This window comes from Rana temporaria, chromosome 1, assembly GCF_905171775.1.
Source record: "Rana temporaria chromosome 1, aRanTem1.1, whole genome shotgun sequence".
NCBI lineage: Eukaryota > Metazoa > Chordata > Amphibia > Anura > Ranidae > Rana > Rana temporaria.
This window is the reverse complement of record NC_053489.1, coordinates 667,857,288-667,871,617: the sequence shown is the minus strand read 5'-3', so window position 1 is coordinate 667,871,617 and position 14,330 is coordinate 667,857,288. Positions and strand designations below refer to the sequence as shown.

At 46.1% G+C, this 14,330-nt stretch overlaps 1 protein-coding gene across 1 annotated transcript in view; it reads right to left on the bottom strand.

The window, feature by feature from the left end:
• The window catches only part of CDC25B (cell division cycle 25B), a 31,097-nt gene extending 16,971 nt beyond the window's left edge, over window positions 1–14,126 (bottom strand). Inside the window, exons 1-3 of the mRNA XM_040335582.1 lie at window positions 13,719–14,126; window positions 5,802–5,893; window positions 5,330–5,369 (exon numbers count right to left, since the gene is read on the bottom strand). Coding sequence (XP_040191516.1) covers window positions 5,330–5,369; window positions 5,802–5,893; window positions 13,719–13,885 — 299 coding nt within the window. The 5' untranslated portion in view covers window positions 13,886–14,126. The remainder of the gene's footprint in view (window positions 1–5,329; window positions 5,370–5,801; window positions 5,894–13,718) is intronic.
• Window positions 14,127–14,330: the final 204 nt, after the last annotated feature.

The following is a 14,330-nucleotide window of genomic DNA, read 5'->3' as shown; positions in this document are numbered from 1 at the left end:
TCTGTAAACAGGGGTCAAGAGACTTTTTCCTAAATTCTAGGAGACTTCTTCGCAGGTAATAAGCCGGGTTGGTGGTTGCCGCCCAGCCGCGCACACGCCGGAGGTGAAAGGTGAAGGAATCCGAACAGCTGCCCATTGTTTTGTTAGCAGGGGGCAAGCATGACACCCCCTGTCCCCCCCCCCCCTCTCCACCTGTCCCTACCCCGTCCTTTGTGCCAAGTCTGTATGAGGCAGTTCATGAAAAGTGCTGACAGGTGCCAGCAGTGCTGGGGGCCCTGGGCTGGATTGGCCCTAATTAGAGGGGACAAAGTGGAAGTGGGCGAAGGAGGGGGTGGGGGTGGCATTTGCTCAGCTCAGGATCTCTGCGGTTTTGTCTCGCAGTTGTTAGAAGAAAGGAAAACGACAAACACAGATTGTCATCTGCCATATCTGCTTCCTCTCCAAACATCGCACACCTGTCACCACCGCCCTGCAAGAGGCCGGAATGATTGTACTCCACCTCTTACAACAAGGTTAAGGGGAGAGGTTTTTGGTGCAAGTTTTAACCGTTGTTGTTTTTTTTTTTTTTTCATTTAATTGTTTTAACTAAAAATATAATATAAATAATATTGTTTTTCTTATATTTAAAAAAAAAAATATTATTGCAAAAAAAAAATAATAATAATATAATAAAAACAATTATTATTAATTAATAATATTATTTTCTTATTATATTATTTTTTTTAAATAAAAAAAATATTAGGATATTATTTATACAGTTAGCCAACCAACTTAAAAATATAGGGCCAGATTCACGTAGAATCGCGGCGGCGTAACGTATCGTATGGGCTATGGTCACCTGAACCTCACCAAAGACTGCAAGTGGGCATGGTATGGGCTATGGTCACCTGGACCTCACCAAAGACTGCAAGTGGGCATGGTATGGGCTATGGTCACCTGGACCTCACCAAAGACTGCAAGTGGGCATGGTATGGGCTATGGTCACCTGGACCTCACCAAAGACTGCAAGTGGGCATGGTATGGGCTATGGTCACCTGGACCTCACCAAAGACTGCAAGTGGGCATGGTATGGGCTATGGTCACCTGGACCTTCTCTATACCTCACGATACCTGACCGATTTGTATGCCTGTAACTTTTCTTATTCCTCAATAAATTCAGATTGAAGTAAAGGTGGGTGAGAATAGAGCCAGCCGCAGATCCAGATCTATAAGTGAAAAACCGCTTCCGGGGCGGACTGACGCTTTATCTCTCACACCGAGAAGAAGAACCTGAATCTGCTGCATCACTTTTGGGGGAAATTGCACGCAGACGGTTAACCAACTTCTCAGCTGTTTCCATCTCAGAGGATTTCCTGCCGATGACGCACTACGCCCCAGCTGGCAGCAGCACCGTGCGCTCTCCTGGACCGCCCTTCGCCACTTCCTCGCTGCACGGAGGACTACAAATCCCAGCGTGCCTGCACCACTGGCACATGTAGTGCCTCAACAGCTGCCTAGCATTGCTCCATGTTTATAGGTAACCTATTACTGGCGCATAGCCAGGCAAGCCGAGTGTCGGCCCTTCCCACCAGCTGAGGAATTTACAATGACATTCTGCAGGCCTCCCCGGGGGCCCCCGCGGACGGACGACAAAAAGTGAAACTGGAAGAGCCTCAACGCCCACGAATCAGGTTACCTCCTCCCTCCCCATAGAGGCTATGAGGCTCATAGGAGGAAAGGTGAGCTTAGCAGAGACAAAGACATCCTTCCACCTAGGGCCACAATGGGAGTGCTCAGGGGCCCCACCAGCTGTTCTGCAACCATGGAAAAGTGCAGAGTCCTCCACAGCAGATGTCCTCCTTCACATTCCTGCAGGGACGCGCGTGCGTGACAGCGATTATCCCAAAAACAAAGTCCACGTGACTCTTATCGCCTTATCATGGTCAGATAAGAGGTTCCAACCAACCGATAAGAAAGAAAGTGAAACCCAACAAGAGCGGCGGGTGCAAAGGACAATCATATATGAATGTTTCCACCGTGTCAGAAAATGGTAAGAGGTGGCCACATACCCGAGTATATGAAGAAAAAGGAGATACCCTCTAAAATGGGATTTTAACGACAACAACATCACCAAAATTGAGTAAAATCAAATGTTTATTGGTACATATGAAATGTACACATATGTGACGATCATGTAAAAAACAAAGCAAGAACAATTACGTAGGTTGGACTTGTGTCTTTTTTCAACCTCACCTACTATGCAACAAGATACTGTATGTAATATAGTATATATGTTACTCTCCAATGTCCGAAAACACTCTTCGTTCCCCCCGACGGATTTCAACTTCAAGCCCTTCGTCAGGGGTGCTTAATAGGAGGATTTATGTTTAAATATTTATCAAAATAGGATAGGATAAATGGCGCAATGTTGCTGAAATCATTGCGAACGTGCAAGATATATAATGTAGTATATGTTACTCTCCAATGTCCGAAAAACACTCTTCGGCACCCCCAACACGTTTCAGCTTCAAGGCCTTCGTCAGGGGTGCTTAATAGGAGGATTTATGTTCAAATATTTATCAAAATAGGATAGGATAAATGGCGCAATGTTGCTGAAATCATTGCGAACGTGCAAGATATATAATATAGTATATGTTACTCTCCAATGTCCGAAAACACTCTTCGGTCCCCCAGACGGATTTCAACTTCAAGCCCTTCATCAGGGGTGCTTAATAAGAGGATTTATGTTCAAATATTTATCAAAATAGGATAGGATAAATGGTGCAATGTTGATGAAATCATTGCGAACATGCAAGATATGTAATATACTCTGTTAATAATAAGACCTAGCGTTATTTTCCAGGAGGGCTGCAATATAAGCCCTACCCCGAAAATAAGCCCTAGTTAAAAATGCTTGTAAAATCCTATAATCCACTCTATTACAGTAGTATATAATGTACAATGTGTGTGTTTCTGCAATATAATTGTGGGGAGGAGAGCTCCGGCGGGTCACAGAAGCGCAGAGCGGCACTATAACGAAGGTATTTGGCACAATTATATTACAGAAACGCACACATTGTAAATTATATAATACTGTAATAGAGTGGATTATAGGATTTTACAAGCATTTTAACTCGGTTCACACTGGGGATTCCTGACAGGCAGGGAGGGAGAGGGGGAGAGAAGACAGTACATTACATGGTAAGACCTACCCCGAAAAAAAAGCCCTACTGTGTCTTTTTTTGGCATAATTAATATAAGACCTTATTTTTGGGGAAACACGGTAGTATATGTTACTCTCCAATGTCCGAAAACACTCTTCGGCACCCAACACGTTTCAGCTTCAAGCCCTTCGTCAGGGGTGCTTAATAGGAGAATTTAAGTTCAAATATATATATCGAAATAGGATAGGATAAATGGTGCAATGTTCTTCTGGGTTATTTCAAACAGAGATCAAAGGCATCACTGCAATGGATGGTGTCCGTGGAGATTACCGACACCACCCCTAAAACCAACCTGGGTGTCCCACGGAAGGTCACCACAGAGAATGGTCGCAGACCAGGAATGGTGAAAGAAAGAGAAGCCCTGCCAGGGAGGATGGTGTCTTGACAGGGGAACATTACAACAACACAATACAGGGAGACATGGCCGTCTTTAACACAGGGCAAAAGGGGAAGCTGCCCCGGGCCCAGTCATTGTCCTGGGGCCCAAGGCAGCTTCCCCTTGAGCCTGCGAATAGCTGATAAGTGGATTCGGGAGGGCCCAAGAAAATATTTGCCCGGGGTCCGATCAATAATAAAGACGGCCATGCAGAGAAATGGGGGGGGGGGGACCCATAAACAATTTGTGACTGCTCACCTAAGGACTTGGTCAGATCTATACTGCGATATCCCTCCATATTGAACCTGCCCCTGTCATCTCTCTTTTTTTTTTGTTTCACCATTTACACAGTTGCTGGAACAATGCATGATGGGAGGTATGCACTGACGTTACGAGCGCACCCTCCCTGACATACTTTTGTAGAAACAGGTGGAGAATGCGGGCAGAGGATGTGAAAAAAGAAGCCAGTTTTTATGAACGTGTATCAGGAATGGATGCAACGCGACGAACACTTTCTTGGAATAGTTTGGGGACCCGACTTGCACGCCCAGCAAAGGGTTGAACGCCCCCCTTTCAGTCCGTCTTCCGAGAGACGCCATAGAAACCAGAAGGGTTGCCGGGCGACCAGCCAGGAGATGCTCAGACGGGGTCAAAAATGCTGCCAGGTCCCGTCCCTTTTTTTTTTTTTGGAACCTTTCCAGAGTGCGCAGAAGATACATTGTATCGCTAGAACAAATCGTAACCTTTTCCAGCTTATTGGAATCGCTATTGTCTCTGGGGGAATCACAAGACCACATTGTGGTTCTAAGGCTCCATTCACACCTAGGCGTATTTACGCCCGACGCTCGATACGCTGGAGGAGAGAAATACTATTGCCCTCTATGGAGATGGTTCACATCTCCACGCCGAACGCCGAAACGCCGAACGCCTGAAGCTCAAAACAAGTCCCTGAACCCTTTTTTTCAGGCGGCTTCGGCATAGGAGATGTGGACCTGGGGGTTAATGGGGGTTAAAATCGCGGCGTTTTTTCGCCGCAAATCGCGGTACAAAACACCGCAATTTGTCGCCGCAATTCGCGGGACAAAACGCCGCGATTAGGTGTGAATGCAGCCTTAGAGAATGCTGGAGTCTTTATCAATACAGTGATCATAGGTGTGCGCAGCTTGTTGCATTAGGGTGTGCACCTGAAAGCTCAAAAACATGGTACCGATCTCTCACTGTGTTCATTCAGAAAGGGAAGGGGGCCAGTAAATGACATTACCCCCTTTCCCCACGCATCCTGAAATATCATCCATGTGTGCCCACTGCAGTAGCCAATGGGAGAGGAGGCAAGCCAGCCATGCTGTGGGAGGGAGCGCCGGGCAGCAGGGAGTGATTAGGGTGTGCCTGGGCACACCTGGCGCACCCTGTGCGCACACCTATGACAGTGATATCTGAGGAGGGTTCAGGGATGATCATGTGACCACAGTACAGGTAGAACACTGGCTTGGAGCCATTGGGGTGGTTTATTATTAAATACCTACAGAACAGAAGCAGGTGAGGATCTGCTACAATCCTTGACATGTACAGAATTGGAGGAAGAGGAGGAGGGGGGGGTTCATTTAAAATGTTACATTTTGAGCAATTTATTTCCACTGATAGGAAAGCCAACACAACAGGTTGCACAACCTCCTCCCACACACATACCCATCTACACAGCCAGCGCATGCAGAGACAAGTCGTAGTGAAGGTAAACACAAAGCGCACTTACATTTCCGAAGAGACGGGGCTGATATCCTCCAAACACAAACCTGAGAGAGAGACAGAAAAGTTAGAGAATGCCGAATCAAAAAAGTACAATATTACTTTAAATGGAGCAACTAAATTGCTGTATGCGATCATTTCCCACAGGCTGCCGATCTCCTGTACCCAACACCCTACGAGATTTTGTGTCTCCACCCACCCACCATCAGGACCGCCCACAAAACTTACACTTTCCCGCCCTACTACATAATATTTAAAATTAAAACCATGTCAGCAAAATAAATAAATATTCAAATAAATAAAATGAATAGAAACATAAAGGCAACAGTTCCGCTATAAAGACACTGCTTCTGCTGTTGCTATAGGGTGGTTCTCTTTACGGGGTACACTCTGGGTATCCCAAGAGGAGAGGCACAGGGCACCCTAATCAATGCCAGTCGCAACCCTAATCGACGGGGCGATCGCCCAGGCGCACTCACCGGAGTCAGACGAGTCGGAGGAAGAGGTGCGGATCAAGCTGGAGGTCAAGACGGGATAGCCGAAGCCTCTTCGCTTTGGCGTGTCGCTGAGGCTGCAAAAAGAAAAAAAAAATAGTAAATTGGTGTTAAAAATTTTTTTTTTAAAAGTACACAAACACAAAAAGTCCTCTATAATTGAAAAAAAAAAAACAAAGCAAAGAACCCCCCCCAAAAAATAAACCAAAAAGAAACTCCCTCCGCCCCAATTTTTTTTTGTAAATTGGTGGTAAAAATGTTTTTAAAAAAAGTACACAAACACAAAAAGTCCTCTAAAATAAAATAAAAAACCAAACAAACAAAAAACAAAGCAAAGACCCCCCCCCCAAAAAAATTAAATAAACCAAAAAGAAACTCCCCCACCCCCAAAAAATGTTTTTGTAAATTGGTGGTAAGAAACATAAGAAAAACAAAACAAAAAAAACACAGAACATACACAAACACAAAAAAGCTCTCTAAAATTGAAAAAAACAAAAGCAAAGAACCCCCCCCCCCAAAAAAATAAATAAACCAAAAATAACCCCCCCCCCCCCCCCAAATAAAAAAAATATGTAAATTGGTGGTAAGAAACATAAAAAAAACCAAAAAAACAAACAAAACAAAAAAAAAACACACATACACAAAAAGACATCTAAAATTGAAAAAACAAAGCAAAGAAACCCCCCTCCCCCCCCAAAAAAATAAATAAATTGTAAATTGGTGGTAAAAAAAACACACATAACATACACAAATGCAAAAAGACATCTACAATTGAAAAAACAAAGAAAATAACCCCCCCCCCCCACAAAAAAATTCTAAATTGTTGGTAAGAAGCATAAAAAAAAAAACACACATAACATACACAAACGCAAAAAGACATCTAAAATTGAAAAAGCAAAACAAAAAATCCCCCCCAAAAAAATAAACACTTTTCGGTACCAACGCATTTCAGGTTCAAGCCCTTCATCAGGGGTACTTAATAGAATTTATGTTCAATCACATATGTGACGATCATGTAAAAACAAAAAAAGAACCCGCCCCCCCCCAAAAAGAAAAACTTTGTAAACTGGTGGCAAGAAACATAAAAAAAACACACCCCCCCCCCCAAAAACAAAAAACAAAGTAAAAAAAAAAACACAAAAAGCCCCCCAAAAACCCCAAAAGAAACACCCCTACCCCCCCCCCAAAAAAAAACAGAGGAAAGAAAACACAAAAACCATACACAAACACAAAGAGCCCTCTAAAATCGAAAAAAACAAACAAAGACCCCCCTAAAAAACGAAAAATAACATCCCCCCCCCCAAAAAACACTTTGTTATTGGGTGATAAGAAAAAAACTGAGACAACCCCCCCCCCCCCCAATCAAAAACAAAGCCATATCACCAGAGACAGCATTAACAACTAATAAGACACTATTGCACATCAACAACAAAACTTTTTTTTAGATATGGATAGAGTAGTAAGGGGGTGTTAGAACCCCTGTCAGCTTTTTACCGTGGTCTGTGTTGGAGAATGAAAGTTTTTTTTTCAGAGGAGGTCAGAAAATCAGCGCATGGAGGGCGGATTAGACACTCGGAACGCGTCTAAACTCGTGTAAAACGCACGGATATTTAAACCACGGGAGAAACCGACCCGAGGAGAAATATAAACAAACTCTAAACTTCACAGATCGGTTTCTCCTGTTCAAATAAAACAAACACAGGAGGAGGGCGGCTGGGAATGAGGGGCGCGACGTGTAATTGCTGCAATCAGCCAGGAGAAGACGCAATTGTATAGACTGAGCATGAATAGGGGGCTATACCCCGGGGGTCAGAGGGGGGGGGGGGGGTTCCCTTCACTTCCTGTCCCACTGCCACAACAGGAAGTGAGGGAATCCATTTTGCTTTTAAATGTCCTTATTGAGAAATCCTCACTTCCTGTTCTTCTGTCTGTAACTCCACACAGTAATGCAAGGCTTTCTCCCTGGTGTGGAGTGTCATGCTCGCCCCCCCCCCCCCCCCTGGATTACAGGAGAGTCAGGACGCCCACTAACACACAGCTCCTTTCTCTATCTGCAACGTAGAGAGCGTCCTGACTCTCCTGTAGTCCAAGGGAGGGGGCGAGCACGACACTCCACACCAGGGAGAAAGCCTCGCATTACTGTGTGGAGTTACAGACAGAAGAACAGGAAGTGAGGATTTCTCAGAAGAAATAAGGACATTTAAAAGTAAAATGGAAGGATGAGGTAAGTGAAGGAGGACTGCACTAAGGTAGAGGAAGCTATTTAGGGGGAAAAAACATTTCCTTTACATCCCCTTTTAGTTCTACTTTAGAGTTTACCAGTGAAGGGAATGCACAAAATTTGGGGTTGTCACCAGAACAGGAATAGAGGGAAAATCTTCTAATGGGGACACCAGGGCTTCTTGGTTATTAGTCATACACACCAATATAAAACAAAACAGGCGATCAATAAATTCCAAACCTAACCTCGCTTTGTAGGGATTTCCTCTCACTTCCTGTTTGGCTATGGGACAGGAAGTGAGGGGAAAATCTCCCTAAAGGGACACAGACAGCAAAAAAAAAAAAAAAGATCTCACAGAGGTTCTAGACCTCTCTTACTTTACAAAAAAAAAAAGCTGTGGGGCAGATCCACAGACAGAGTACGCCGGCGTACTTTCAAATTTCCTGCGTCGTATCTTTAGTTTGAATCCTCAAACCAAGATATTACGGCATCGGGGTTAGATCCGACAGGAGTACGTCTTCGGATCTAAGATGCAATTCTTTGGCGTCCGCTGGGTGGAGTTTGCGTAGTTTTCAGCGTCGGGTATGCAAATTAGCTATTTCCGATCCACGAACGTACGCGCGGCCGTCGCATTCTCTTACGTCGTCTCTAGTCGGCTTTTTCCGGCGTATAGTTAAAGCTGCTATTTTGCGGCGTATAGATAGACTTGCCATGTTAAGTATGGCCGTCGTTCCCGCGTCGAAATTTGAATTTTTTTTTTTGTTTTGCGTAAGTGGTCCGTGAATCAGGATGGACGTAAATCACGTCCAAGTTAAAAAAATGACGTTGTTGCGTCGTCATTTAGCGCAAAGCACGGCGGGAAATTTTTAAACGGAGCATGCGCAGTTCATTCGGCACGGGGACGCGCTTCATTTAAATGAAACACGCCCCCTAATCGCCGATTTGAATTCCGCCGCCAGAGATAGACTACGCCGCCGTAACTTACGGCGCAAATTCTTCCAGGATTCGATTTAAAGCCAGGTAAGGTACGGCGGCGTAGTGTATCTCTGATACGCTGCGCCAATCTATTTGTATGTGGATCTGCCCCTTTGTCTTTAGTTCTAATCAGCCAATAAAAAGTATCACTGTACACTTTCTGCTATTCATTTTTTTTTTAAACATTTAGTGCATCGACCAATCACATCGCCTGTATTCTGACATTGTCACAGCAATCGCAGGACTCCGCCCCCTCTCTAACCCAGAACTTTTTTTCTGTAGCCAGAGGGGCTCAATATTTCCTGCCCCGGGGGGAGGGGGGAGGGGAGGTGACATGTTTGGAGGTGTTTAATGAGCCATTCCACACCTCGGGCCCCCGGACAGGTACAAGAAAAGGTGTTTGTTGGCGGATTAGATGATGAGGTGCGATCCTTCGCTTCCTTTGTCATTATATAGGAAGGTGTGCGAGAAGCGGCACAACAACGGTGTCCCCAGAACATGTCCCCTGCGGGGGGGGGGGGGGCGGGGGCAAATCCCTTCCCAAAATATTGACCCAGAGCCGCAACCGAACCCCTCATTTTATACCCAAGATCGAAAATCGAAATACAGACTAGCAGACTGGTGATATAGCCATAGAATGCAAGCAGTTTTTTGAGGTTGGTGTCCCCATTAGGGAGATTCCCCCCCCACTTCCTGTTGTGTCACCAGAGCAGGAAGTAAGAAAATCTCACCAAAAAAAAAAAACACAGGCACCAACAGACACCTAGCACAGGTTATCAGCCCGCCTTCCCTATTCTATTCATAAAATCGTTCTTATTCCAGTGTCCAATTCTTCAAACTACGGCCCTCCAGTTGTTCAGAAAACTACAATTCCCATCATGTCTGTGAATGTCGGAGTTTTACAATGGCCTGGTGGGAGGTGTGGTTCTGCAACAGCTGGAGGGCCGTAGTTTGAGGATCCCTGGTCCAATGAATGAGATTTTTCTCGCTTCCTGTTGTGTCACCAGCACAGCAGGTAAGAAAATCTCACTAAAGGGGACAGGCACCTGTCACAGGCTTTCCCCATTCTGTTAATAACATTTTTTTTGTTTTTTTTTTATTGTTGTGTCCAGTTGATGAGATTTTTCCTCACTTCCTGTTGCGTTGTCACCAGCACAGGAAGTAAGAAAATCTCACTAAAGGGGGGGGGCACAGACAGTAACAGGCACCTGGCACAGGTTCTTGGCCTTCCCCATTCTATTAACAACGCTTTATTAATCGAATCTTCTTCATTTTATCAATAACGTTTTTTGTTTGTTTTTTATTGTTGTGTCTAATTGATGAGATTTTTCCTCACTTCCTGTTGTCACCAGCACAGGAAGTAAGAAAATCTCACTAAAGGGGGGGGCACAGACAGTAACAGGCACCTGGCACAGGTTCTTGGCCTTCCCTATTCTATTAACAACACTTTATTAATAGAATCTTCTTCGTTCCATTAATAAAGTTATTTTTTTTATTTTTCTTGTGTCCAATTGATGTGATTTTCCTCACTTCCTGTTGTGTCACCAGAACAGGAAGTAAGAAAAATCTCACCAAAAGGGACACAAATGAGAACAGACGCCGGGTACAGGTTCTCAGCCTTGCCCGTTTTATTAAGTGTTTTTATTGTTGTGTCTAATTGATGTGATTTTCCTCACTTCCTGTTGTGTTGTCACCAGGTCAGTAAGCGACGAAGAATCTCTCTGGGGGGACACACGTTGTGATCAAAACCTGACAGATGATATTCCTTTCCCAGCTTTATCCAAAAGTAAAATTCTAACAGGACAGGCGGCCTGTCGGTTCACTATGAACCCATGACAAGGTTTTTGGTATGGGTGGACCGCACTGGGCCAGGGAAGAACAATGGGGGGGGCCAGCAAAAAAGTCACAGAAGAACAATGGGGGGGGGGGGCAGGTAAAACCCAACAAGCCACAGAAGAACAATGGGGGGCCAGTGTATAGTAATGCCATGCATAGAGTACTGCACAATAGGCCTCCGTCACATGGACACTCTGCATATGAATACAGACTGGACACCAACACACCACAAAACATAAATAAAGGAGCCAAAAGTCATCAGAATCCAAAAACAACAAGAAACAGTCAATGTATAGAAAGATCAATACAGGAGGTCATATCCACCAATATAAACCGATCAGACGATCAATAAACTGCAGAAACCAAAGTGCTGAGAAAACTGCAGAACATCGTCGATATATCCAATACAGGAGAAAATACATACACCGGACACTGGATGAGAATACAGCACAGGATCAACAAAACACAACCTAAAACACAACCTAAAACACAACCTAAAACACAACATACACACCGTACTGATCACCCCTGGAATCCAACACAACCCACACAATGTCGTTATAAGAACAGAACAGGATTGGATACAATGTGTCTGTGTGTGATCACATATACAATGTATCAGCCTGTATATGAACAATATAAACACACAGCATCCCCACAGATATAAACAGTAAGAAATGGAGATACAAAATAAAACAATAGAGTTAAAAATAGAAATGTGGAATATAAACACGTTCCAGAAATAGAATAGAATGTATGGAGGAAATATACAATACAGATAGGAGAGGGGGTATAGAAAGTATACATGCGGTGCCAGGACTGGGGGGTATATCCAGGGGGTATGAAAAGTATACATGCAGTGCCAGGACTGGGGGGTATATACACTATTGGGGGGGTATAGAAAGTATACATGCATTGCCAGGACTGGGGGGTATATACACTATGGGGGGGGGGGGGGTATAGAAAGTATACATGCGTTACCAGGACTGGGAGGTATATACACTATGGGGGGGGGGGTATAGAAAGTATACATGCAGTGCCAGGCCTGAGAGGTATATACACTATGGGGGGGGGTATAGAAAGTATACATGCATTGCCAGGACTGGGGGGTATATACACTATGGGGGGGGGGTATAGAAAGTATACATGCAGTGCCAGGACTGGGAGGTATATACACTATGGGGGGGGGGTATGGAAAGTATACATGCAGTGCCAGGCCAGGGGGGTATATACACTATGGAGGGGGGGGGTAGGAAAAGTATACATGCAGTGCCAGGACTGGGGGGGTATATAAAGTATACATGCAGTGCCAGGCCTGGGGAGTATATACACTATGGGGGGGTATAGAAAGTATACATGCGTTGCCAGGACTGGGGGGGTATATACACTATGGGGGGGGGTATAGAAAGTATACATGCAGTGCCAGGACTGGGAGGTATATACACTATGGGGGGGGGGGGGGGGGGTATGCAAAGTATACATGCAGTGCCAGGCCAGGGGGGTATATACACTATGGAGGGGGGGGGGTAGGAAAAGTATACATGCAGTGCCAGGACTGGGGGGGTATATAAAGTATACATGCAGTGCCAGGCCTGGGGAGTATATACACTATGGGGGGGTATAGAAAGTATACATGCGTTGCCAGGACTGGGGGGTATATACACTATGGGGGGGGGGTATAGAAAGTATACATGCAGTGCCAGGACTGGGAGGTATATACACTATGGGGGGGGGGGGGGGTATGCAAAGTATACATGCAGTGCCAGGCCAGGGGGGTATATACACTATGGGGGGGGGGGGGGGAGGAAAAGTATACATGCAGTGCCAGGACTGGGGGGGGTATATAAAGTATACATGCAGTGCCAGGCCTGGGGAGTATATACACTATGGGGGGGTATAGAAAGTATACATGCGTTGCCAGGACTGGGGGGTATATACACTATGGGGGGGTATAGAAAGTATACATGCGTTGCCAGGACTGGGGGGTATATACACTATGGGGGGGGGGTATAGAAAGTATACATGCAGTGCCAGGACTGGGGCCCACAGATCAACGCAAACCCCATGATGCAAATGTAGAAACCAGGAAGAGCCAGGAGAAGTGGGGGGCATGGTGCCAGGAGAAGGGGGGCAGAGTGCCAGGAGAGGGGGGCAGAGTGCCAGGAGAAAGAGGGCAGGGTACCAGGAGAGGGGGGCAGAGTGCCAGGAGAAAGAGGGCAGGGTACCAGGAGAGGGGGGCAGAGTGCCAGGCCCACATATTACATGCATATAGTAATGCAATACAGCAAATTAGACCCCCTGAATGCATACAGGGGTGCCAAGAAGGGGGTAGGGGTGCAAATTATATTAATACCCCAAATAAGAAATAGCGAATTGAATTAAATCAGTGGGGGGGGGGGGTACTAAAGAAGAATGCCAGGGGGGGGGGGGTTAGCGTGCACACAAATCCAATACTGCATGCACCAGTGCTAGGATAGGGGGTGCAGAAGAAGGGTGCAAGACAGGGGGTGCATGCTGAAAAAGAAGGGGTGCAGGATGTAGGAGAAGGGGGTGCAGGATGTAGGAGAAGGGGTGTAGAAGGGTGCAGGGTACAGAAAGGGGGTGCAGAGAGAAGGGTAGTAATCCAATCCCCGGTATATATATACACATTATGTGTAATCCCCGTATATATATATATATACAGTCACACATTCCCCGCCGTATATATACGTTATGTGTAATCCCGGTATATATATACACTGTACATTCCCCGCCGTATATATACGGTCACACATTCCCCGCCGTATATATACGTTATGTGTAATCCCGGTATATATATATACACATTGATACATTCCCCGCCGTATATATACGGTGTCTCTCTCTCTCACCTCCCGAGGACTCCGAGCTGGTTCATGGTGAAGGTGAGGCTGGTGACCGGGGACAGCACTCCGGGTTCGGGGCTCAGCAGGCTCAGTCCGCAGGGTAGAAGGGTGGAGGGGCGGCGGAGGGGGCGGCTGGTGGGACTGAAGTCGTTCAGCATCTTCTCCATCTCCATGGTGCGGAGCGATGTGCGGGGCGGTGCGGGGGGAAGCGGTGTGCGGAGCGGGGTGCTGATGATGATGGAGGGTGATGGTGGGGTGGAAGGGGGGGAAGAAGTTCTCTATAATCCGATCATAATCCTCCGGTGGGTGGGGATGTAGTTGTAGTAGCCGGCCGGGCACACATACACCCAGCGATTCCTCCGCTCTCCGCCCGGCCTGGCCTCTTCTCTCTCCCCGATCCTCCGCACCATTTATATTCGAAAAATAACACAGCCAGGCGGAGGAGGGGGACAGCCAATGGGAGAGCCGGAGGGGCGGGGATAGCCGCTGTCACTCTGGCTGAAAGGCGAGAGGTGGGGCGGGGCCTGGAGCTGTCACTCTGCTTGGATGGAGAGGAGTGGGCGGGGTGTCACTGCACAGGGCTGTCACTGAGCGCTACAGGGATCCATTCCATATACA